The sequence below is a fragment of the Culex quinquefasciatus genome, chromosome 2, assembly GCF_015732765.1.
Source record: "Culex quinquefasciatus strain JHB chromosome 2, VPISU_Cqui_1.0_pri_paternal, whole genome shotgun sequence".
NCBI lineage: Eukaryota > Metazoa > Arthropoda > Insecta > Diptera > Culicidae > Culex > Culex quinquefasciatus.
This window is the reverse complement of record NC_051862.1, coordinates 52,975,375-53,003,027: the sequence shown is the minus strand read 5'-3', so window position 1 is coordinate 53,003,027 and position 27,653 is coordinate 52,975,375. Positions and strand designations below refer to the sequence as shown.

General features: G+C 33.1%; 1 protein-coding gene across 2 annotated transcripts; it reads right to left on the bottom strand.

Annotated features, from left to right (window-relative positions):
- Positions 1-1,097: 1,097 nt before the first annotated feature.
- On the bottom strand, positions 1,098-27,653 carry LOC6035697 (neuronal membrane glycoprotein M6-a). 2 transcript variants are annotated; one of them, XM_038254582.1, is made up of 5 exons: positions 27,303-27,653; positions 16,837-17,166; positions 3,406-3,565; positions 3,024-3,334; positions 1,098-2,963 (listed from the first exon to the last, which is right to left on the bottom strand). In XM_038254582.1, exons 1-5 carry the CDS (start codon positions 27,304-27,306, stop codon positions 2,689-2,691), a joined length of 1,080 nt encoding a protein of 359 aa, XP_038110510.1. In that variant the 5' UTR covers positions 27,307-27,653; the 3' UTR covers positions 1,098-2,688. The 2 variants fall into 2 exon arrangements, with proteins under 2 accessions (XP_038110510.1, XP_038110511.1); XM_038254583.1 differs by lacking the exon at positions 16,837-17,166 and having other exon boundaries at positions 27,303-27,645.

Here is a 27,653-nt window from a genome sequence, read left to right as displayed (position 1 = left end):
GCCCCACCTTCCTCAAAGAGCTGGGCACGCTGGTGCAGCCAGTACCGAGATAACTCTGTGCATATTTTTTTGGTCAACATCCCACCACACACACAGATATTTGCTCAAAGTATGATTCTGAGTCGATAGGTGTACATGAAGGTGGGTCTAGGAGGTCAAATTAAGAATTTCGTTTTTCGAGTGATTTTATAGCCTTTCCTCAGTAAACTGAGGAAGGCAAAAAGCCAAGCTTAAACGTGATGGCTAAGTGTTTAAAAATACTTAATCTTAAATTATCTTTTTAATTTCATTATTTATTAAACATGATGACATTTAGGCATTTGCTTGGAAAATTATTTTCATCAAGTTCCCTTTTAATTTTGTGAATTTAATATATTTTTCTTCTATTGCCAATCTCAAGTCAGAAACGTTTGCATTTTTTAGCAATGTGAAAAAATAAACACAACTTCAAAATTATTTGTTTGACACGAATTATTATTTTTTCAACAAAATATTACAAAAAGTTATTTTGAAACAAGTATGCTTAGGATTCCAGACTTTTTCCGATTTTTTGACAAAAACCTATGATTCCCGACATGAAAATATATCCTTTAACAGATCTAGGAACACTGCCATGAGATATCCTAAACAAAGTGAAATTAAAAAAAAGCAAAAACAAAACCAGATGTAAGAAATAAATTTTCATGAAAATAATTTCTGCGAACTTATGTTTATATAGACTAGACATTTCAGCTTCGATAAAGTTTGACGATCTGGCAACACAGTCATTAGATTCCAATACTTAAGTAAAATGTGTATTTTTTTTTATCAGATAATTGGGTCCTAAAATTAAGCTTTAATTTGTGATATTATTGTTCACAAAGATTCAGCTTATTTTTCTGAGTACAATGACCTGTTGTACGACCGCAAAGGATTTAGAACGGAAATCAATTTAATAAAATTAACTTCGCGACCCTTCTTGACAGAAAATGTCCTACTTGACAGCTTTCTCCAAGAGGACCATAGTTGATCCATCGGAAAATGTTGCCCTGGTATTTTTTTTTGCATTAAAATGAAAAAAAAAAAGGAATCAGAAATAGTTTTTAATCGTGTTTTTTTATTGTACATAAGAATTGACACAGGGCTTGAGGACCATATTGTTTTGGATAACCAAAATATAGGTATTCACCTTTAGAATTGGCAAAGTTGTATGATCTGGCAACCCGGTCATAAGATACTACAGAGCAGCAATTGTAAAAAAATATAGAAAAATAAATAATTCATTTTATGTATTAGAAATGATTAGCAGTTTGACACACGCCAAAATAAGTTTAATAATATTACCCAAAACAAGTGGTAAAAAATGACTTTCCACATTGTTCTGAAATTGTTTGAATTTTTACATTTGAGCATTTTTGATCCTCCAATAAGCTCAAAACAACTTTCACTACCCACGATGTTCGAAAAAGTACTAGCTATTAATTGGAATGGTAATAAGAGACGGTTAGTGACTAACTAATACTGTTTCAATGATTTGGATAAGAATATTTTTTGCACACAATGACGAACAAAGTTTGTTTGTTTTTTTTTTCCTTTTCGTATGATTGATAAATGCGATTATAGACAATGACGATGATTGTTTCTGGGAAGGAGAGAGTATCTACTTCTTTCAGGCTGCTCTAAGTATAAATGTCGGTTATTTTTAGGAATGCTTTTAGTGGAACGTCCGCGTCGAAAGCCGCTGTAAATGTACGGGTTTCGCGTAGGCAGGCCTAGTACGGGGTTCTTTTTTTTTCTACTGAAACCACCGATCTTTTCTCTTTCTCTCTCTCTCTCTCTCTCTCGGGAAAGGGGTTTGCTGGTGCTGACAGAAAAGTGCGACTCTATATAAAAATATGCCATTCTTCAATGTTTCAAAAATATATGTAGAACTTTGCCTTTACTATCTCACGTTGGTTGTGTTTGTTTTTTCTACGATATCACACGGTGTCTCAGAGAGGTTTTCTTTTAAATGGTTTTTGTGTTGTTGGATTTATGATTTCTTACTATTGTGATGTACGGATTTTTTTTGGAAACGGATGTTTGAAGTTAGGATATGTTCGTTATATTTGTAACTTTTGTTGCGTTCTCTGGCTTCTACTCTCAACATCTCTACTGGGTTTGGATCTCATTCAAAACTCTTCTCGGAAAAACTGCATTCTTCAACTAACCAAAAGTGCGGTTAGTGCGACAAATTATTGTTTCATTGTCAGCCTTAGTTACTCTTATTTTTGTGTTTTGTATAATATTTTAAGAGCAGTTATTAATGTGTGTTGTATCTTTGTGCCTTTCTATACGAATTGTTCTGCTCCGTAAACATCTATCTTAGCGCGCTTCCAGGAGGGATTACATTGAGCAGAGTTGGTGGTGGGGGAGAGATTAAATGATATCTTCGTTTTGGGGGAATGATAACGATAAAGGGTTTTGCGGACGGATAAACTCATACCAGCTCGCTCGCCTTGGAGCGAGAGAATCGAAAATACTTAAACGACTAAAACGTGGACTTACCGCGATTGAAAGATTGCTTGAACTGAGTGCGCGTCAACTAAAAATCTAAACGAAAGCTGCTCGTCGTGTAGCGGCCGAGCCACCGCAGCCGCAGCAGGTCGCGCGGGACGAAGACCATCATGTGGCGCCGCTGTTCTCAATATAAATCTCCTGGGCCGTATCCTAGAAGCGATCCTTCGAGGACGTAGTGTACTCCATCTCGGTCAGATTCTGGATCTCCTGCAGCTCCTGGAACTTCTCGTGGTCCCGAATGTGGGCATAGTTCGCCGCCAGACACATCAGATAGTGCACCAGGCTGAGGATGATCAGCAGGCAACTGACCGTGGCCAGGATGAACATGATTTCGCACTTTTCGACGCCGTCCTTGCAGAAGGCCTTCACCTTGGTCTCGCAAATGTTCATGTCCTGCTGGGCGACTCCGGCCGGGAACATAAAGTCTGCAAGATAGAAGCTCAATCAAATTTCGTCCCCTTCAACAAACCCTTCAAAATACTCACAAAACTGCGTCAAATCGATGCAATTCTTGTGCGACTGCACGTTCGGGTTGGCGCACATGTTCCAGAACACGGTAAAGATGAACGTTACCACCGTCAGGAAGCACAGAATCAAGATCCACACAATCTTCAGAATGTACGTGATTCCCATAAACACCGCACACGAGATGCGACCACCAACGCGCGATCCCCACGCCCGGTACACCTTGTAGCGGGTCGCACCGGTCGCCAAAAATCCCACAAACAGGATCATCAACCCGAGCGCCGCCATCGAAGCACCGATCACTACGAAGATCATCTGAACGGCTTCAATCCTACGGAACAAAATAAAAAAATCTTTAAAAAATCGTTCAAATATGTACGACAAAAAACACTTCAAACTCACCACATCAACCGCAGGTGGAACACCTGGTCCAGCATGATGATGGCAAAGGATGTACCCCGGTACATGGTTCCGCAGAAGATACCCACGCCGATAAGGCACATGACCGTGGCGATCAGCGTCGCATATGGTATCCGGGTCATGCATGATTTGCAGCAGTCGCCTGGAAAAACACGGAAAGAGAAGAAACATTTAATTAGATAAAATCTATCAACGCCAGGAAAGTTTTTTGAAGTCACAGATGATTACATTTGAAAGTAATGTAGTGAAGATATGCAACACAAAATGACAAAGAGACAAGTAAATGAAAATTGTGGGCAACTTTGCAAAATTTGCATCAATTCCGGGATAAATAACACCTCTGAAACTGCAACATTCGTTTGAATGTAAAATTTTCTCTTCTTTTGATCTTAAATTGAAAGGCGACAAAAAAATAGTTTAAATAAGTTTTCAATCAATCCCAAATTTAAAAATCTATAAAATTTTGCATTTTTTTAAGCTGAGCATAAATTAAAATATGGAAAACTTTTTGCTGGTAAGGGCATCTCCAGCGCTGGGGTGCAAATCAAATTTGCACCCGGCTCATGAATACCGAGATCAAATTTGCCACCTTGAAAAAACTCCGTCATCCCCACCGCTAGGGTAGCAAATTTGCCACCGAAACAAGCCCACTGCGGGAGGCAAATATGGGTTTTTATCATTTTTTGCTCTCGTTTACCTTCAAAATCAATAGGTCTATTCCCGTACCTGCAGAATTGCAGAATTTCTGCAACTTCTGCAAAATTCTGCAGCCAGCATAAGTCACTTTTTTGCAGTACGTTCCCGTACTTTTCAGTTCGCTCTCTTCATCTCTCTCTTTTGCAGAAGTTCTGCAAGGAGAGAAGCCGCAAAACTTTTGCCTGGGTAGCGCGTTCCAGTACTTTTTCTGCAATATTGTACACAGTTGAGTGGATTTACTCAAATTGGGTATTAAAGTTTTTTTTTATTATTTTAAAAAAAGGGATTGACAAAAATTATAGTTGAAAGAAGTTTACCTCTAGAACGGAGACTTAGGTAGAAATTATTCATTAGAAACATTTCAAAACTTTTACATAAGAGGGCTTTTGTTAATTTGATTCGGTTAACCGCGGTGGATTTTCTTGAAATAATTCGAACTGTCAAAAATCCACCAAAGAATCTACCGGTGGATACTTTTCTACCACAGTTTTTTGTGTGATCAATGTGGTAGATGTTTTGGTGGATTTTTGACAGTTCGAATTATTTCAAGAAAATCCACCGCGGTTAACCAAATCAAATTAACAAAAGCCCTAAGGTAAAAAATAGAAATGAGAATTGCAGGTACGTACCTGCGTTTAACAAATAAAATTCAAAAAAATGACAAACAAAGGTTTAATATAGAAGGGATCATAAATACATGTTTTGAGAGCAGACTATTTGAAGGATTTTTTATTCAGGATAACATAAAAAAAAATATAGATGTCACATGGAAGAACAACGGTGACGCAGCAAAGTTGAAAAATATTAGAAAGTAAATGAATCACACACTCAAAAATATAGAACACATAAATTTAGAAACCCGGAAATTAAGAAAATCATAAATAAAAATATAAAAAAAAAAACATTTTTTTTAATTGAGAAGCTAAAAAAATTAAATCAGCTATTTGAGAAATTTAAAATGCAAATATTTATCATAGAAAAAAAAATCACACATTCAAAGCTTAAAAAAATTAAGTAATTCAAAATGTAAATAATTAAAAAAAGCTTAATTTCAAAAAATCAAAATAAAGAAAAATAAGGTTGAAATATAAAAGTTCAGACTTGAGGTATTTTGAATTGAAATAAAAATCTAAATTTTGAATATTTAATAGAACATCAAAAATCTAATTCTACAGTTAAAAATTTAAAAAAATATAATTTAAAAAAGTAAAATTTAAAAAATTGTAAATAAAAAATCAAAAACTGAATTATAACAAATAGATAGTTTGTACCGTAAACTGGGGTCAATCGGGACACATGGGGCGAATCGGGACAGCAGTTTTAACCATGTTGGAGCGCAATATTTTGATTTTTCTGGTTGGTTTCGGTTAGAACAGACTCAGGCCAACAAAATGTGCACATCCATTTCCAAATTTAAAAGCTTTAAGTGCTCTAAAAACTGCTGTCCCTATTCAGACTGTAGTCCCGATTCACCCCAGATTACGGTACTCTATTACCCGAAGACCGGGAAGACCTCTGCGAAATTTCTAATCTCTAAATCCTCTAAATATGCATTTCAAACCTAAAATATGACTCCAAAATAAGTGTATTTCTATTTAGGAATTTAGGGATGTAGGGATTTAGGAATTTAAGAATTTAAGTATACCGTATAATTTTTAATAAAATTTATAGATATAAATTTTTAATAGTATAAAATATGATGTGTTAACAACGTAACTTATGTTTCAGCAAAAAAAAAATTATGGTCATCAATCATATAATCAATTATATTTATTATTTGTTTGGTACAGTCTAATACCTTTTTTTATGATTCCTTCATTAAAAGTTCAACAAAATACATTTAATATTTTGGTTCATATAAGAATACAAATTGGTAGCACCGCCACAAGTACAATTTATAATTTGTCAATTACATTTACCTATTATTTTAACACACATATTTAGTCTGTTCAAAAGCAATTTAAGATCAAAAATCAATTCTTAAACAAATATTTTTTTTGAAATTTATTCAACTCAAAAGAAATGTGTCTTATAAAAGTTTTTAAAAACAATTTAAAAACAATTGTTCTTATGATACAAATTGTTTGTTGGGTTATTAGCCGTGCTGTAATACTAGATTTACTTATAAACTTTATTAACTCTAAAAATAATAAATTCGCTATATCACAAGCTATATCATTACATTACTGAACTAAGCCTGAAATCGTTAACATAAAATATAGTTCTCAATAAAACCAGATATTAAAAAAATACCCCAAAATCCATCAATTCCAAATATACAAACGTCCTTTCAAAAATACTGCTTGAATTCAGTAATAATAAAACATCAAATTTATTACACCTACATAATAATAAAATGCTTGATTTAACCCAACTTGCAAATTTTATGTAAGCGTGTACTCACACCAACTTGAAGTTACTTTTCAACACGAAAGAGAAGAGAGAGCTTCCCTGACTGAAAAGTCCGTCGGACGTCCGTCGTTTGTCGTCCGTGCAATCGTACGACGTCGCACGACAATGTCGCGCGACTATCGCACGAATGTCAGACGTTTTTGCACCAAAATGTCGTATTTGTCGTGCGATCGATAATCGAAATTGTACGACATTGTCGTACGACATTCGACCGACGTCGCACGGTTTTGTTATTTAGAATGTCGTGCTATTGTCGTGTGCTGTCATTTCGGATTTTTAGGTTATGTTGCTGTTGAAAAAACTGTTGTGTTGTTTTTTATTTTATTTTTTATTCAAACACATCTAATTTCACAATAATATTAACTTTTTCACGAAATTTAACTTCCGGATCGCCGATTCTTCTCCAACTTGGCATTCTTCGGATGCTCTCGGATTTGCATTGACCGCAGCTTCCGGCTTGGATGTTGGTGTTGGACTTTGCTTCTCGACGAGCTGATCAAGGTTTAACCCGCCAATCTTGGATCTCAGGCGGATTGATGGCCACCGGGGTACGAGATAACGTGAATACTTCCGTGGGTTCTACGGAGGCGAACTCATGGTTTCCGGCATGATCGGATTGGAATATTTTAGTTGCCTGAAAAAAGATAACGTTGACGTTTACATTAGGAATGAGCAGGATAACTTCTTAATATACACTGCGACATTTGCCAAATTACTTTAATTGGCATCAATTTATAAATTAAATTCATACTTAAATATTAATAATATAAAAATTTCAAAAAAAGTATTTTAAGCATTAAAATCAATTAAAAATTAAGACATTTAAAAAAAAAAACTTATAAAACTCATTTTTTGCAACTAATTTGAAAATCGAAATTACAAGAATTTTTTTTTTTAATTAAGCATGTATGTTTGCTGATTTTTTGAAATTTTTAAATGTTTGAAATTTAGGATTTTAAAATTTATGAATTTCAAAATTCTTTAAAATTATTTAAGAACTCTAGAACTTAGAAGATTTTTAAGGATTATACAATTAAGTTTAAGGAATTTGGGCTTTTAAATATTAGGATTTTAAAAAATATCATTCTAAAAAAAAATCTAAAATTCTAAAATTCTAAAATTCTAAAATTCTAAAATTCTAAAATTCTAAAATTCTAAAATTCTAAAATTCTAAAATTCTAAAATTCTAAAATTCTAAAATTCTAAAATTCTAAAATTCTAAAATTCTAAAATTCTAAAATTCTAAAATTCTAAAATTCTAAAATTCTAAAATTCTAAAATTCTAAAATTCTAAAATTCTAAAATTCTAAAATTTAAAATTCTAAAATTCTAAAATTCTAAAATTCTAAAATTCTAAAATTCTAAAATTCTAAAATTCTAAAATTCTAAAATTCTAAAATTCTAAAATTCTAAAATTCTAAAATTCTAAAATTCTAAAATTCTAAAATTCTAAAATTCTAAAATTCTAAAATTCTAAAATTCTAAAATTCTAAAATTCTAAAATTCTAATTTTTATATTTTAGAATTCTATAATTTTTAGACTTTTGAAAATTTCTAATTTTATAATTAATAGAATTTTTCGAATTTTCAAAATATATAACTATAAAAATAATTTGATTGTAATTTTATGTTAGAATTTTTAGAATTTTAAACTCATAACTTTTAGAAGTTTTGAATTCTAAACTCTAATTTCAAATATGACGAACGACATTTAGATTTTTTTTATTTCATGAATTTTGGGATTATAAGAATTTTAATAATGTTAGAATTTAACAATTTTAGTATTTTTGAATTAAAGAATTTCAGTATTTGAGGTTTTTAATTTCCAAATTTAAATATTTTAGAATTTCAGATTTTTAGTGAAATGTTTTGAGAACTTTAAGACCTTGAAAATTTTATGATTTATTAAATTCTATAATTTAAGAATATTAACAATTTACAATATTCTATGAATTTAAAGAAATTTTTAGTATTCAAATGCTTGCATTCTATAATTTGAAATACTAGAGTTTGAAAATTAAGAATGAAAAACTTTAGAATTTTACAGTTTTAGTGTTTAAGATTGTTTAAATTCTGGTAATTTAGATTTTTCTTTAGTTTAGAATTATTGGGTAAAAACGTGGATTAGATAACAATTTTTATGTTTTGAGGTTTTGAATTTAATACAATACAAACACACACTTCGTTTCTAAAACATGACTCACCAGTTTCATCAGGTATGTGCCGCAACCTCCCGCGGAAAGTAAAACACCAAACACCAACCGCTACCTCGATCGCAAACCGATTCCTTCCCGTCCCGTCTTCCGGAATGACCCGCCAAATTTCCCGTCCTCCTTCACCGCCTCGAAGACCGAAATCTGGAATAGAAGACACCAAGGAAGACACTTTGATTCGGTCACTCGCGCACCCTGGCCGAATCATTTCGGCAGCAAAAATATCACAATCTAGAACTAAACTTACCTATTATCCGTCGAAAATCGTCCAAAATCTTCTCAGCTCCTAAACCAAATACCAAAAGTAACGACAGCTGGTTAGATTCGGTTGCAATCAAGTCCGAACAAGATCAACTGAAGAGAACTGTCAAACTGTTTGCGTCGACGATAATCGACGTCGAATTGAAGGAAAATCGATCGAAAAAACCATGTCGAGCATGTCAAGTGTTTGTCGTCCGTTTGTCGTCCTTTCGACCAATCGATATCGAAACGGTAAAATCAAAACCGTGCGACAACTCGTACGACGTGCGACATTTTTCAAACAGGGTTGCAGAAAAGTACGGGAACGGTTTTGCTGCAACTTTTGTCTCTCTCATTGCAGAAGTTCTGCCTGAAAGAAAAGTTACTTTTGTTGCAGAAAAGTACGGGAACGCTCTGCTGCCGATTTCGTGCAGAATTGCAGAATTCTGCAGTACGGGAATAGACCTAATAATTATGTGTTGATTCATGCCTTGAAATGCTAAAAGTTTATTAAACTTTTTAATCCTATTGAAAATTTCAAAGAATCTCATTTTTCGAAAATGTCGAAAGTTAAACCATTTGCTAGCCGATTTGATTCCCACCAAATTTGCTCTCGAGTTTGCCCCCGAGTCTCCCTCGGTACCTGTCGGGTACTCATTTTCTGATACCCGACAAGTACCGGCAAACCGGGGGCAAAGTTTTGAATGCGTGTTTCGGAGATTTTTGTATGTCTGCTCTTGTGTATGATTCAAAAATTCAAAAATTCAAAATTTCAAAAACTCAAAAATTTAAAAATTCAAAAATTTAAAAATTCAAAAATTCAAAAATTCAAAAATTCAAAAATTCAAAAATTTAAAAATTTCAAAATTTAAAAATTCAAAAATTCTGAAATTCAAAAATTCAAAAATTCAAAAATTCTAAAATTCTAAAATTTAAAAATTCAAAAATTCAAAAATTCAAAAATTTAATAGTTTAAAAATAACAAAATTCAAATATTCAAAAATTTAAAAATTGTAAAATTCTAAAATTTAAAAATTCAAAAGTTTATTTTTTTTAATATTTTTCAATCTTTATGAAATTTTTCTAAATATTGATTTTTTTTCAATTTCTTAAAATTTTTTAATTTTTTTTCAATTTCTTTAAATTTTTAATTTTTCTTAATTTTAAATTTTTTTGATTTTTTTATTTTTTTTAACTTAGCTTTGATTTTTTTTTAATTTTTAATTTATTTTTGATTTTTTTATTTTTGATTGATTTTTATTATATTTTTTTTTTAATTTTTTTAAATTTTTTAATTTTTTATAAAAAAAATTTAAATTTTTTTTAAATTTTTTTAATTTTTTTAAATTTTTTATTTTTTTTTTATATTTTTTTTATTTTTTAAATTCTTAAATGTTTTAAATTTTTTTTAATATTTTTTTTAATTTTTTTATTTTTTTTTTAATTTGTTTTAATTTTTAATTTATTTTTTATTTTTTTATTTTCTTTAATTTTTTTAAGTTTTTATATTTTTTAAATTGTTTTGAAATCTTTTAAATTTATTTAGTTTTTTTTAATTTTTGTTGATATTTTTTTTTAATTTTAATTTAAAAAAATATATATTTTCTGATTTTTTTACACATAAAAAACAATTTAATTTTTTTTCCGTGCATGATTCAGTTTTCCGTGCATCATTCCATTTGCCGCAGTAGCAAATCAGCAGAATACCGGGTAGCTAAGTGAAATCTCGAAGAACTGAGAGCAAATTTGCTACCGCGACAGGTACCGCGGTGGGGTTGACGTCGGGTAAGCAAGAGAGCAACTCTCTCGCTATCTCCTGTTTCCTCTCTCACCCCTTCAGTCGCTTCTGAACAATATAAACAGCCATCACGATCTCGGACACTCAATTGATTTTTTCACTATAACAAAACGGATTTTCATTGTCTTTTCAGTAATGAGCATTGAAAGGACAAGAAGATGGACAATCTATAGCGTTTTTGAAGTTAAGTATATGTAAATTGAACAAAAACAGATCAAAAAATGGCTGAGAGTAGGTTATAATTGAGACCTTTTAGAAAAATGCGTACATTAAAAGAAATTGATTTTTTTAAGTTTTTTGCAATTTAAAAATACTTCACGAAGAAAAAATGCGCAAAGAATATTTCTAGAGTTTTTTTTATTAAGGTTTTTCATATGTTTTTCATAGGAGGACCTAATAAAAAAAACCCTAGATTTCCGAAGAACTAAGATTTCCAACATATTTTTTAAAACTTTGTACTGCTAGTTGTTATAATGCAGCCTCACTAATAAAAATATTGTAAAAAATTAGTAATATTTTTCAACTAGTAATGTCTTGAAAAGATTTTATTCAAAAAATCATAACTACGGTACCAGATTTTTCACTATTTCAAGTCTCCTATAAAATATAACAAATTTTCAAAAATATGTTTTTTTTTAGAATTCAACTTTAAGTGACCAACAGTCAAATAAAACATCAGGAAATTTAATTTAAATATTTAAGAGCGAGTCCACGAACAGGGCATACCCCTTCGAATGGGACGTTGTTTGGACCTCACCAATCTGCCTGAAATTTTTAGGGGTTGTTTGTACATATAAAACTAGCATCTGGCCAAAATATGAGCACTCTAGATCAACGGGAAGTGGGGCAAATCGGGACACAAATTTTAAAGGTTTAAAAACGTCAAAAATCTTAAAAAGGCTATGACTTAGGCAAAATTCAATTTAATTTCAAAATTCAAAATGCATCTGAAAGGGCTTAAAAAATGCAACAAAATGCAGGATAGAGCATCCCAATTGGTTAAATCTAAAGGGAGTTATTGGCATTTTAGTGAAAAAATAGCATAATTTTCAAACTCAAATAAAAAAGAGTTCCATCCAGATATCAACTCGTTTCGACCTGCAGCTTGTAGGGGACATCTGGGACTACCATCTGAGACTGAGAACGCTTTGGGTAAGGCAGTTTAACGTATTAAATAAACACTTTTTCTTTAAGTGATTTTTTTGGTTGTAAATTTTTGCTCGAGGGACCCCTTAGATCCCATTTTCTGGTGATAATTTTATCATATGGGTCATTCCATCTGAAGCGGAACAGCATTTGAAAATTACCCTCTCCGATCCTGCTCAAATTTGGCAGGGCTGTTGATACTATCAAAACATGCAAGAATCCCGAATTTCATCCAAATCGGACCACCCCCTCCATTTTTGTACCTCCCCAAAAAATCGACTTTTTGACGATTTTTGACCAAACCTCCTAGTTTGAAACGACGATAACTCAGGAACCACAAATCTTAGAGGGTCGGTCTTGAACTCAATTTTGAAGGAAATTGGACGTAGAATCCATTTCCGTGATCAAAATTTAGATTAATTTATTTTTTCTACCTGTATTGTGCAATTGAAAACTTTAAACGGCCGTATCTCAAAACACCCCAACTTATTTTTTTTATTTGACCTCACCATCGTGTTCCCCGGCCAATTTTACATAAGAATCACTTATCGACAGAAAAGAATATGTTTTGTTCCAGAGATATCGAATTTTAAAGTTTTGTGTTTTCGAGATTACCTACATTAGCTTCATTCGCCGCATCTGCTAGAAGCACACAGGCGGGCTGATCAATAACTGCTACCTGGTCATTTATTGAAATAATATTTCATCATAAATAATCTTTATCAAATTGGGCAAAAATTAACTGTATAACACTGTAGGAAACTGGAGTTTAATCGCGAATGTTTATCTGTTAAAAACAATGAATGAAGTGAATTTCTGTGCTAACCCACAGGACAGAGCAATAACGACACACAGTAAAGGGCAGAATTGGATTCCGATGCAAAATGCAATTAATCTTGTTAGTAACACTGAACAATAAGTGCACGATACATTATTGAGTTAAAAATATGAATTAAAATGAATAAAATTTGTTGATTTGTTGTACTCTAGTGAAGGACGATCACAAGGAGTAGGAAAAGGATTTCTGTAAAGTATAAAACTGAAAAATGTAAGAAAATCACAAAGTTTGATCTGCTGCAAAGCGGCTAATTCCCCAAATTTTGTTGCGATGATTTCGACATCGTCCGAACAACAGTGTTTTTTTCTTCTGTCATTCTTGGATTCTTGGAACACAATACGGCTGCTGTCCTCACGTATAAAGGATTTTTTTTTAATAAAATGTACCTTGACCAAAATCATCTTTTAATCAAATGGAGCTGGCTCACAATATAAAAATTGATTTAATATGATCAATCTTTTAACCCATAAATGAGATTTGCCAAATTATGGTAAAGTGTCAATAATAAACTATACTAATAATAAAGCAGGTTTTGGGGTTTTTGCTGAATGGTACTATTTTGCTACCGCCCATGATAAAGGCCCTAGTCATGGCCTCGGAGGTTCTCTAAAACGGTTAGCAACACGTAAATAAACGGTGCATTCAAAATAACCCAATAAATATTTTTTTCACAAAAATAGATTGATCAAGGTAGGGGAACAGCATCTAATTCCAGCGTTCTTCTAATGTTGCCATATCAGCGCTTTGGCATTCAATTACAGCTGATTAAAAGCGTTTTCAACTGAAATCGAGTGATAAATAGCTCAATAAGAAAGAAGTGAACAAGCAAGTTTCTATCAAAAGTTTTGCAAAATTTGTTGTTTAAATAGTGAAAATCTCGGGTGAGTTTTCAAAAAGCCGTAAGAGCCACCGTGACCTCCGACACTAATATTTGTTTTTCTCGCAATTGTAACAAGATTTAATTTTTTTTTCAATTTGGGGCACTTGAGAGACGAGTTGATGAACAATCTTAAGCATTTTTGAAATTTGTTTTTTCGTAAGTAGGTCGGATACCGATGCAAAATAGGCTTTGTTTACCATTGGCAATTACGGCTTTTGACTTAACCTGCCAAACATACGAGAATTTCCCTATTAGCCATTTGAATAAATATTTGCGTAAAATTATAAAAAGATAAATTAAATTAACTATCTCCCAGAACACCAGGTAGCAGTTATTGATCAGCCCGCCTGTGTGCTTTTAGCAGATGCGGCGAATGAAGCTAATGTAGGTAATCTCGAAAACACAAAACTTTAAAATTCGATATCTCTGGAACAAAACATATTCATTTCTGTCGATAAGTGATTCTTATGTAAAATTGGCCGGGGAACACGATGGTGAGGTCAAATAAAAAAAATAAGTTGGGGTGTTTTGAGATACGGTCGTTTCAAGTTTTCAATTGCGCAATACAGGTAGAAAAAAAATAACATTTTGATCACGGAAATGGATTCTACGTCCAATTTCCTTCAAAATTGAGTCTAAGACCGACCCTCTAAGATTTGTGGTTCCTGAGTTATCGTCATTTGAAGGTTTGGTCAAAAATCGCCAAAAAGTCGATTTTTTGGGGAGGTACAAAATTGGAGGGGGTGGTCCGATTTGGATGAAATTCGGGATTCTTACATGTTTTGATAGTATCAACAGCCCTGCCAAATTTGAGCAGGATCGGAGAGGGTAATTTTCAAATTTGCACTTTTTCGTGCACAGTTGAGATGGAATTACCCATATTCGTGTTCCTGAGACAATTTCACAATAGAAACATGCATAAAAATGTTTGTTTGGATCCATTTTAACCCTTTAAAAAATAAAAGTAAAAAAAAAATTATTAGGCTGCTTTTTTCTGGTGTCATCTAGTATCCTTGGAAACGAGCTTGATTTTCAATAAATGTGAATCGAAGATTTTTTTTTACTTTTATTTTTTAAAGGGTTAAAATGGATCAAAAGAAACATTTTTATGCGTGTTTCTATTGTGAAATTGTCTCAGGAACACGAATATGATAAAATTATCACCAGAAAATGGGATCTAAGGGGTCCCCCGAGCAAAAATTTACAACCAAAAAAATCACTTAAAGAAAAAGTGTTTATTTAATACGTTAAACTGCCTTACCCAAAGCGTTCTCAGTCTCAGATGGTAGTCCCAGATGTCCCCTACAAGCTGCAGGTCGAAACGAGTTGATATCTGGATTTCCATCCTTTTCCATCTTTTTTATTTGAGTTTGAAAATTATGCTATTTTTTCACTAAAATGCCAATAACTTCCTTTAGATTTAACCAATCAGGATGCTCTACCCTGCATTTTGTTGCATTTTTTAAGCCCTTTCAGATGCATTTTGAATTTTGAAATTAAATTGAATTTTGCCTAAGTCATAGCCTTTTTAAGATTTTTGACGTTTTTAAACCTTTAAAATTTGTGTCCCGATTTGCCCCACTTCCCGTTGACCTAGAGTGCTCATATTTTGGCCAGATGCTAGTTTTATATGTACAAACAACCCCTAAAAATTTCAGGCAGATTGGTGAGGTCGATGCGAGATGGGTATGCTTTGCTCGTGGACTCGCTCTTAAATAAATTCAAACATATTTTTTTTAACATTACCATACTGCCGTTCTACGCATAATTTGTCCCATGTTCAAAAAAGGACAACTGAGAAAAACGCGATTGAAATTTTTAGATCGATTTCTGTGTTTCTACGCATAATTGTCCCGTGGGTCCCTATTCGCCCTATATTTCCCTAATCACCCCGGTTCACATTTTATCACCCTTATTTGTAATCCTCTTGCATGTAAACAGGTAAACAAGATAAAATGCTTCGTAAAACTCATTATTTCGTGATAGAAAATACTTGGCGGGACAATTATGCTTAGAAGTTCAACGATGGGACAAACAGACTTTGTGTTGTTTTCAATGATTTTCTGAACAAAGCACTTAGTTGTTTTTCTGAAAGTATATGTAAAACTAAACTTAAAAATGATAAAAAGTTAGAATCGTCAAAAAATGACATGGGACAATTATGCGTAGAACGGCAGCATATGCTTTTAAAAAATATTAAATTGAAAATAGTTTTTAGTTAAAAAACCGGACTTACTTTGATAGTCACTGTGTTTGTTACAAATTTCAGATTAAATTGTGCTAAATGAATTCATTAAAGGAGCTATTAGACTATGGTAAAGAAACAAACAAACTCGTACTTTTTGGTGTTTGACAGTTTACCAAACTCGCCAAATGTTTGCAGGGTGATGTTTCTGCAAACAAATGCAGGCAACTGTCAAACTGCCGTCAAAAAGTTTGTTGTTGGCGAGTTTGTTTGTTTATTTGCGATAGTTTAATAGCTCCTTAAGTCAAATAAACTATTTTTGAGATAGCTTTTAATGTTTAAATTGATACTTTGAAGGTAATATTAAGAAAATGCAAGAATGGCGACAAATATGTTGTTAGGCAATATCGCCAGACAGTGATAATTGCCTTTCTGTTTTTTATTCGTTACAATATTCTATTCAAACATTTTAAAGTATATTTGTACTAATGCTATACTGCTATCGGTTTCATCCCAAACAAAGTATTCCCATCGGAAAAAGGCTCACTATCGGTTTCAACAGCTCAAAATTTTCAACAATGTTTATCTTGCGGCTATTACTCATGCACAATCGTCGGCGTCTCGCTGGCACATGAGTTATCGATCCCCAGGGTGAATGTTGTTTTTTTTTGTTGTACCATCCGCAACATTCAAAGCATAGCAAACATAGGTGTGTAGTGTATGATTACATGATTACATACTGCAACAAATGAGTAAGGTGGTCAACACGGTGAAAACAGCGATACAAAACACGCACGTGGTGTATGAAAGGCAAAACACATATGACCGCGAAGATGATGATGACTGAGTTCAATTGCAAATTAAAACCACTTCCGCGTGACTCAGACGTTCTTTCTGGTGAACTCGTGAAGCATGGGGTGTGCAACGACGCGATTGAGGGTGAGATAACACGTGTGATAAGACATCGATATGACATTGGTGCCGTTCATAATTCTTTGTTCAAACCTTTCGACTGCCGACCGTGGATCGTATTGTCCGAGTACCGGTCCACGGACATATTTGACCGGTACGCCAGACTCCTCCGGCTGGGCGCCCGAAACTGCTGCTGGATTGGTCCACCCGACTCCCGGTTTCCATTGATCTGGCCATTTCCACCGTACTGTTGCTGCTGGCTGTTGAGCGTGTTGTAAGCCCGGGTTAGCGTTCCGTCGTCGTCAAAGTTGGTCTCCAGCAGAAAATCGTCCCGAATCTGCTGGGAAGGCACTCGATTTCGCGAACCCGCCATGGTCGCCGCGAGGTGTTGACGCCTCGACAGATATTCACTCACTGTTCGTACTGTTCAAATGTGGGTGTGGTGTTGGTGGTGGTCGTGACGAGAACGAGGTGGTTCGGGTGTGAAACCACCACACAGGTAGACCACGAGCAACAACAACAAGGCACACGACACACGTGAAAGCGTATCAAACAGTTGTTGCTCTCTTCGTCGTTTGGGGTTTTGGGTAGGCCTTACGCTGGGTTTTGGAAAATAAACAAGCCTAGCTTTAACCTAGATTTGGAGCTTCAGATATAATTGGTTGGCGCATCTCCGTTTTGGTGCTTTCTTCGGAACTTGCTTTGGTTGTGGACTGGTCGGTGGTGGTGATGGCGATCGAAAATATTTTGCTATTTTTATGGAACTTTTCTTTTACTCACAGCAGGAAAATAAAACTCTAGATCACGCTTCATGCATTTTCAGTTCAAAAAGGTGTACAGTAACTATAAGCGGTTTTTTTCTTCCTCACCTATAAAATCACTCAAAACATGAACTTCTCAATAAAAAAAATCATAAAGATTGAAATAACAAGCCATAGTCTCAACATTTGAAAAAAAAAGTTTTTTAAAATGCCAAAAATTTAAAAAAATGTAATAGACCCCAACATGCTAAAAAATATTTATAACGCAGGAAAATTCATTCTAAATTTTGAAGAGCCTTATTTGCTTAGAGGGTCAGGGTTACCAGGTCTGAACCAAAAAAAACCTGACAAAAACGTCTGGAAAAATCACAAGTCACTTTCCTTAAAGCCATAAGCAAAATTATGGTTTATTTTTATAAATTTAAAAATGGTGTATTTTCACATTTTATATTTATTTATAGCAGCTTGAAAAAATAAACAATATAGATTTTTTTTATCCAAACCTGAATGTAATTTATTTTTTCAAATTGTCGCTTAAAAAATCTGGTATTAGCAGATTTATCAGGCAACCTGGCAACCCTAGGGAGGGGTGACAAAAACTTTAATAAATATTTGTAAAAGTCTTGCGCCTTTATCAAATGTCATTATCGAGTACAACTGGCTCCATATTCACAAACATGGCCTATGGAAGCCTACGATAACATGCCTACAAAGTTTTAAAAAATACAGTAGTTGTTCTGTAACTGGACTGAGAACGTAGCCCATGTCACCGAATGCTGTTCTCTAACTGGGCTGAACGAAAACTAACGAGGGGACTACCGATGCATTATATTTTTTTGATGAAATATAATAGTTACTGAAATTCAATGATTTCTTTTCATATTTCTCTAATTGTGACTTGAAATTACATAAAAGTTTAAAAAAAGTTTTTTTTTATTTGTTGAACATGATTTTTGCATCCATTAATCCCTCGGTGATTTCGGTTTGTTTTGGTTTTTTGACGTTTGTCTGCTTTTAACTGGGCTACGGCCCAGTTATCGAGCGCCCAGTTAAGCAACGCCCAGTTACCGAACAACTACTGTACCTGAAAAAATCCTGTTTTGAGATGGAATTGCTCAGGAGATATTGTTATCGAAATACGCCAATTCTACCGAAAATAACCGTCGATAATTCTTTTAAAGTACAATGTTTTTTAGGCTAACGTTAATATCATCATACTTTTCGAACGCATAAATTTGGTTCAAAGTTTGAATTCCTCAAGAAAGCTTTCAAATCTTGAGTAAAAAGTAAGTAAGTTGTAAACGAAGCCGTTTTTATCTGTTATCAATCAAACCTCTAATTTTCAAATTATTGGGTTTTTTCATCAAAAGTCGTTTTTATTTTTTTAAATAAGATAAATTATAAAAAGAATTCATGAATTTTGTAAAATAGATTTACAAAAATACGTTGCTATCAACATTGATGTAAATGCTCGTTAATTTTCTTTGAAAAAAGGTTTTGTGAATTCAAAAAGAACAATTCTTCCAAGAATTATCAATTTCTGTGATTTTTTTTTGCTAAAATTATGTGAGTACTTTCTTTTAACCAAAAAGTCTTTTTGCATCATTAGTCTAAACAAAAATGTATACACTTTGGCAGCAGCGCAGGAAAAGTGCCATACAAATGTAAAAAAATCGATACCTTGAAACTTTCTTTTTAGAATAATTTTAATAAAAAATACTTTCTAAAAAACGCAAAACACATAATGGTAAAGACAATTAAAAAAATATCGTGCTGTGAGTTTTTCAACAACACATAAGACGGGTACACATTTTATTTAAAGTTTTTGTTGCCCCGAAAAATCAGGGGACAACAAATTATTTTTTTTTTCATAAAGCATCAAAATTTTAATGAAAATTTAAGTGCAATCAGCTGAAATCAATTTAAAATGCATTCCCTTGCGTCTAGAATAATTTTTAGGCATGTTTGGGTTGATTTAATAATCTTTTGAATTTTTGAAAATTTTCGATCTTTATTTTTTATTCGTTCTTTTTTTTGTTTTCGTCAAATCTTGCATTTTTTAAAGACTTCTGATTGCAAAACAACTGAACTAGCGTAAAATGCATTTTTAACACTTTTTGCATTCAAATGTTGAGACTATGGCTTGTTCTTTGAATTTTTATTTTTTTTCAGATTTAAACATACTACACATACTTTTTTGAAGTTGTAGCTATTTTCAATTAAAAAATAATTCTATTTTATCTCTAAAAAATCAAATGGTTGAGAAAATTCTTTACAGCATTCTTTTTTGAACATTTTTGATCCATTCTTTTGTTGCTGAGATACAGGCCAAGAAAAATATTTTAAAAGAGTGTATTTTGTGTGACAATTTGAAGGAAAAGTCTTGATCTTTAAATTTAGAGAGATATTTACTGTAATGTTGTTTTCGAACCATGATATCCATATTTTCCACTTACAAAAAAATCCTAATTTTAATTTTATGCAAAACTAATATTTTAGCAAAGATGGGGTAAATATCCGCCATTACGGGGTTTGTCTTCCGGACCCCCTGAGACCGCTCGTGGTACCCCCAGGGGTACATGTACCCCAGGTTGAGAACCGCTGGTAGAGCAAACATTTTCTTTATTTAAAAAAAAAAACAAATTCGTCTGGTAAAAGTATCATAGGATACAACAGAAAAAGAAATCCATAGCCAAGAAGCATGAGTCTATCACATAAATTCAAACATAGATTTCGCGAATTCTTCATTAAGAATAACAGGAATAATATTCTTATTGAGAAAAGAACATATTGAATACATTAAAGAGTCTTTTGTCAAATTTTAACGAAACTTAAAATATTTTCCCGGTTTGTCGGTCGAATTCCCGAGTTTTTCCCGGTTTTCTCCCGGTGGATAAAAATCTCGGTTTTTTCCCGGTTTTCCCGGTTTTTTCCCGAGGTGGCCACCCTGCATTAGGGCACAAAACCAAAACGTGAACATTCGGGTTTATTCCACTATTCCATTCATTAGTACACTCCCTACATGCCCTCCAAGAATCAGATTGATAACAAACAATTTCCTATTGAAAAAATCAAAAACACAAAAGGGCACATAACCATGTTCACTCCAAACCAGAAAAAAAAGTTCAATTAAGCCCTTTTCTTTTTCGTTAGTTTTTCGTGGTTAAGGAACTTTCTATGTTATTAAGTGAACTTTTCATACATTCTTAACACTAATTCACTTCAAAAAAAAAGTTTGGTTTACTTTTCACCAAGGATTTCTGCAGAGAAAAACTTCGTCAAAAAACTATATTTTTGCAATTCCGTCGTGAAACTACTTACTTGTCCTGTCATTCTTGAACGACGAAATAGCCTACTTTTCTGTACCAAAAATAATAGAATCGAATAGCAACACTTTTCAAAATAAATGCTGAAAAGTTCTACTTTTCAGCACTGAAATGGGTGCTGAAAAGTTGAACTTTTCAGCACTTGTTTCGAAAAGTAACACTTTTCAAAAAAAATTGATTTAAACGATGTATTGACAAAATACATGAAAATTTGACATAAAATTTCACTCAGTGTGTTTTTTGGAATTGCAAAAAATGTTTTATGGAACTCGTTGCAAAACTTGATTTTTTCAGCACTCTTCATATTTATACAACTCGGTGAACCTCGTTGGATAAATGTACGACTCGTGCTGAAAAAATCCTTTTTTTGCAACTTGTTGCATAAACTACTATTAATACGGTCCCGCGGCTGCTGTTCGGTACAGTTGAAGATTTTTTATGTTTCACATACCTTATCTACACTATTTAATCACAAAACTTCACCAATTATCAAAATTTCTACTGAATTCCTCTTTATTTCTAACTAAACAAAAGGGCCCTAAACATCATTCAAAACAACAATCCGGTGACAGCGCTTTAGTGCCCTTTCAGCTCTCTTCGAAATTGCATTTAGAAAGGGCCCATTATGAATAACAGTTGGAAAGTTAAATGGGCCCAATAACGAAATTTTTTAAATTATGAGTTTTATTGCGAAAATCAACAAAAATTAAGAAGAATTTAAGCAGAGTTGAGGATAATTATGTGTTTTATCGTATCATCAGTAAAAATACCATCAGTCAAGCTTCTTTTTTTAAATAGGAATTGAAACAAGTTGTCCACTTTTTGAAAGCGATTTTCTCGAATCGCGATTTTTGGTTTTGTGCTCTAATGAAATGTTTGGCTCGATTTACTCTCAGTTCTTCGGGATTTCACTTTGCTACCCGGTATTCAGCCTGTTTGCTACCCTAAAATATTTAGGCCGTTGCAAATATTTTTCAGAGTTTATGTCGCCCCCCCTTCAAAATCTGCTCAAAAATCAGGGGGCAAAAAATCTTTTTTTCAAAAATCTTCAACATTTTAAAGAAAATATAAGAGCAATTCTCTACGAAATCGGTCTTTTTTCTTCAATTTTAATTTTTGTATTTTTTAATCCGACTGAAACTTTGTTGGTGCCTTCGGTATGCCCAAAGAAGCCATTTTGCATCATTAGTTTGTCCATATAATTTTCCATACAAATTTGGCAGCTGTCCATACAAAAATGATGTATGAAAATTCAAAAATCTGTATCTTTTGAAGGAATTTTTTGATCGATTTGGTGTCTTCGGCAAAGTTGTAGGTATGGATACGGACTACACTGGAAAAAAATGATACACGGTAAAAAAAAATTTGGTGATTTTTTATTTAACTTTTCATCACTAAAATTTGATTTGCAAAAAAACACTATTTTTATTTTTTTTTATTTTTCGATATGTTTTAGAGGACATAAAATGCCAACTTTTCAGAAATTTCCAGGTTGTGCAAAAAATCATTGACCGAGTTATGAATTTTTTAATCAATCCTGATTATTTAAAAAAATCGAAATATTGGTCGCAAAATTTTTTCAACTTCATTTTTCTATAAAATCAAATTTCCAATCAAAAAGTACTTTAGTAAAATTTTGATAAAGTGCACCGTTTTCAAGTTAAATCCATATTTAGGTGACTTTTTTGAAAATTGTGGCAGTTTTTCATTTTTTTAAATTAGTGCACATGTTTGCACACTTTTGGAAAAAATATTTTTGAAAAGCTGAGAAAATTCTCTATATTTTGCTTCTTCGGACTTTGTTGATACGACCTTTAGTTGCTGAGATATTGCAATGCAAAGGTTTAAAAACAGGAAAATTGATGTTTTCTAAGTCTCACTCAAACAGCCCACCATTTTCTAATGTCGATATCTCAGCAACTAATGGTCCGATTTTCAATGTTAATATATGAAACATTTGTGAAATTTTCCGATCTTTTCGAAAACATTATTTTCAAAATTTTCAAATCAAGACTAACATTTTAAAAGGGCGTAATATTGAATGTTTGGCCCTTTTGAAATGTTAGTCTTGATTTGAAAATTTTGAAAATAATGTTTTCGAAAAGATCGGAAAATTTCACAAATGTTTCATATATTAACATTGAAAATCGGACCATTAGTTGCTGAGATATCGACACTAAAAAATGGTGGGCTGTTTGGGTGAGACTTAGAAAACATCAATTTTCCTGTTTTTAAACCTTTGCATTGCAATATCTCAGCAACTAAAGGTCGTATCAACAAAGTCCGAAGAAGCAAAATATAGAGAATTTTCTCAGCTTTTCAAAAATATGTTTTTCAAAAGTGTGCAAACATGTGCACTAATTTAAAAAAATGAAAAACTGCCACAATTTTCAAAAAAGTCACCTAAATATGGATTTAACTTGAAAACGGTGCACTTTATCAAAATTTGACTGAAGTACTTTTTGATTGCAAATTTGATTTTACATCGAAAAATGAAGTTGAAAAAATTTTGCGACCAATATTTCGATTTTTGAAAAATTAGTATTGATTAAAAATTCATAACTCGGACAATGATTTTTGCACAACCTGAAATTTCTGAAAAGTTGGCATTTTATGTCCTCTAAAACATATCAAAAAATAAAAAAAATTTAAAATAGTGTTTTTTTGCAAATCAAATTTTAGTGATAAAAAGTTAAATAAAAAAATCACCAATTTTTTTTTACCGTGTATCATTTTTTTCCAGTGTAGTCCGTATCCATACCTACAACTTTGCCAAAGACACCAAATCGATCAAAAGATTCCTTCAAAAGATACAGATTTTTGAATTTTCATACATCATTTTTGTATGGACAGCTGCCAAATTTGTATGGAAAATTATATGGACAAACTAATGATGCAAAATGGCTTCTTTGGGCATACCGAAGGCACCAACAAAGTTTCAGTCGGATTAAAAAATACAAAAAAAATCGAATGACCGAAATCCTAGAGAACTGCTCATAAGTCTAACCAACTAAAAACAATTAGAAATTCATTTTCCTGATTTTAAAATCATATTTGGCATGTCTGGATTCGATAAAAAATAAAGCACCGGTTTTTTTGTGTGAAAAAAATCTCTTCAATTCTTGGATATTTTGAAAACTAATGATTGCCAAACAACTGGGCAGGAGTAAAATGTACTTTAAAACACTTTTTTCATTCAAAAGTGGAGACCATGGCTTGTTATTTAATTTTTATCGGGGGACATAAACTTCAAAAAAAAATTGCAACGGCCTTAAAAAAATACAAATTTAAATTAATGTAAAAAGGTAAATTTTAAAGAAAATTCAGAATTTTAAATTAAAAAATTTAAAGCTGAAAAAAAATAATTTTCAATTTTTTTTTAATTTTTGGTTTTTAATGAATTTTTGACATTTTAAAATTTGGATTTTTTATATTTTTGAATTTCAAATTTTAAAATATTTGAATTTTGGAATCAACTAAATGGAATTATGCACGGAAAAATCGAATCAAACACGGACAACAAAACTAAAAAAATCTAAAACATTTATAAAAATTACAAGCTTTAAAAAAATTAAAAAGGAAAATAAAAAAAAATATTTTTTTAATTTACAAATATAAAAAATAATAAAATTAAAATTTGTTTATATTTTTTTTTTATTTTTGACGTTTTGAATTTTTTTTTTAATTTTTGAATTTTTGATTTTAGAATTTTAAAATTTTGGAATTTTTAAATTTAAGAATTTTGAAATTTGGAAATATTTAAATTTGTAAGTATTTTTTCGTATTTTAGATTTTTTTTTCAAATTTTGGAATTGAATGATTTTTTTTTTAATTTCTGATTTTTTTTTTTGAATTTTTGAATTTTGTTCATGTTTGCTCTCACCAACCAGAGCAGGCATCCAAAAATCTTCGAAACACGCATTCTAAACTTTGCTCCCGCCTTGCCGGTACTAGTCGAGTAGGTATCAGAAAATGGTAGCAATTTGTTGAACTTTTGAAATTTTCGAAAAATGGAATTCTTTGAAATTTTAAATTCGCAATTCGCAATTTTCAGTGTAAGAACGGGCCTTGACCGATCTTATGCACTAGGTTCCCGACGAACACGCACTGCCCTTACACCTACATCTCACCCTTGCTCTGAGTCAGTACGAGCAGCACGCTAGAACACGCTTTGAGTGTTCGTGCCGGGCATGCACACCTTCTTTTCCGGTTACGCATTTTAACTCGGCCGGGGGTGGTACATTACGTAGGGTTTGATGTAAGTATAAGCGCCTAACCATTCATTGTGTGCCTATCAACTTTCATTAAAGCAAAAACTGTTTTATTTTTAGTTTGAAATCAAAAACTAATTGTTATTTTACTGTGTATTGTTTTCTCCTGAAATCTTTCCTAGTGTTGAGTCGTGTTTATCTGTTGCTATTTCTTTTGTCGCGGTGTTTTGTTACAATATTTTGGTCCTAAGCATTTTAGAAAAGTTTATCAAAAATACAATAGTAATATTTGTGTTAATCCTTTAATCATTCCATAAATTGAGTAAGGGCTCGAACCTCACTTGCTTAAGAAAAAGGTGAAGTTTCAAAACAATGGACAGTGAAGGAAATATACTATGTAAAGAATCAATAGTAAAAGAAAGATAGTAGAAATTAGAAATTATTCAAATAGATATATAAAGAAAATGCACATGATAAACAAAATTGACATCGCTGCCAAATTAAGGGAAAGTAGACAGTTTGTTACAGCAGCATTAATTGGTAAAATAGAGTGGAAAAGTGTTGAGAAATAAGAGAATCAAATGAGTAAAATCGAAATCAAATGGAGGATAGTAAACAGAAGCCGCGCTAGAAAATCAGTGAAACAAAATAAACAGAAGATAGGTGGTAGCTGAGAATGAAGAGAAGAGAAACCCCGTTGTGCGATGTTTCAGGTACATCCACAGCAGTTGACTCAACATACTGCGAATCAAAACAATACCGTCTACAATCACAAATTACTTCCCTTTCCCACATTGACGCGCCCCTTTCTTCTAGCCGTCTCTACTCTGACCCTCGCTGGTCAAAGGTTTACGAGTCGTTTCCACAGGCCACCAGCTAGGTTACACCTTGTCATCATGATGACTAAACCAAGCCAACGTGGAGGTAAGAAAATAGGACACTTGCAAGGAACCAGAGCCATGCTGTTTTGTCCAGCACTACGGATGTAGTTGGGCTCCTTCCAGGATGTTCCTCGCCTGGATGTGTCAACCGACGAGTATCATCAGTATCATGCACCCTTGGCCTGCAATTCTTTGAAATTTTAAATAGGATTAAAAAGTTTTATAAATTTTTGGCATTTCTAGGCTTGCATCAACACATAATTCATAATTTTGAAGGTAAACGAGAGCAAAAACAAAAAAAAAAAACATATTGGATGACTTGTTGATATCTGATAATTTGCCGAATAAGTTTTGTAAATCCTACTAACTAATCTAAAAATAAATATTCTGATGTCCTCGGCGTGCAAAATAAATTAGCCAAAAACGGAGACATCTTACGTTGAAGATTTCCAATCTCAACTCTGTATCTACCACCGCACCGCGTCGTCGTCCACAACACATTAGCGTAAGCTCCGGGAAAGTCCCTTTCATTTCAATATTAATTATCTCCACAACGATAACTATCTGATCCACACCACGTCACACATGGGAAGGTCCCGCGATCTTCATGCCAACCACTCACTCGTTTCTCGGGCGGATAATGCAACGCAACACTCGGGTTAATCTACGATTTTGTCGCACTAGCCCCCCATGCACTTATTAAACAAATTATTCGCGCGACGACACAATTACCACGCACGCCGCCACCGCACTGTGTATGTGTTCAAACTTTAATTAACCACGGATTCTACGGTGTGTACTGTCTTTCGCCGCGACCACCACCGACCGAACTGACTCTGCTCCGTTGGAGTTGTAGTTCCATGTGTGGTGGAATCTACCTCGAACTCCGCCGCACAACTTTAATGTTTTTACAACTCCATTCACCAACACAGCCGCAGCTCGTGAGTTTAAAATTTCCCTTGTTGTCTCGTCGCGTTCCATTCAGGGTTTCTGGACACTAGTGTGTGAATGCTGCATTACCAGCTCAGAGAGCAATTACTTTAACATGTAGAAGTTGTGTGTTGGGGTGACATTGCTCTAGGTAACTATTATTTTTGTTGGATAAACTAGTTGAATTACAAGAAGCGACAAGACTTGTTATACTTAAAAATTTAAGTCAAAATTCGTAACATCAAAATGTATATATAGTTAACCAAAGTCACCCCAATTCACGGTCGTACTCTGCACACACAATTCCGCGAGTGGTGGCACAGTCCAACCCCACCTTGATCGATCGACTGGCTTCGTACGGAATGTTCCGACGACTTTTTAGCAGACCAAAACCTTATCTTATCTGTACTTCTTTCAATACTGATAACACTGAAATGTTTATACACTTACCCATATCGAGGTTTTGTTATTCGTTGCACAACTATCACACGGTTCAGTGGCTCTTTAAACGCCTTTCGGAAGCTGGTGCCAGTCGCTGGAGGAGGAGAAGTAGCAGGAAACCTTTCTCTCCTGATGAAGGGGTTCACTTGAAACGATCAAATTTCACCAACGAAATCAACACAAATCCATTCAAATTCTTTTGCTCGACAAAGAAACTAATCTAATCCGCACTTTAACTAAACTTTTTCACAAAACTACACGAGAAAACTGAAGAAAAATTAACAATTTTCAACCGTAAACAAACGCCAACGTCGAATGGCCATCACTTTGTGGGTGGGTGTGAAAACTCTTGCTTCGATG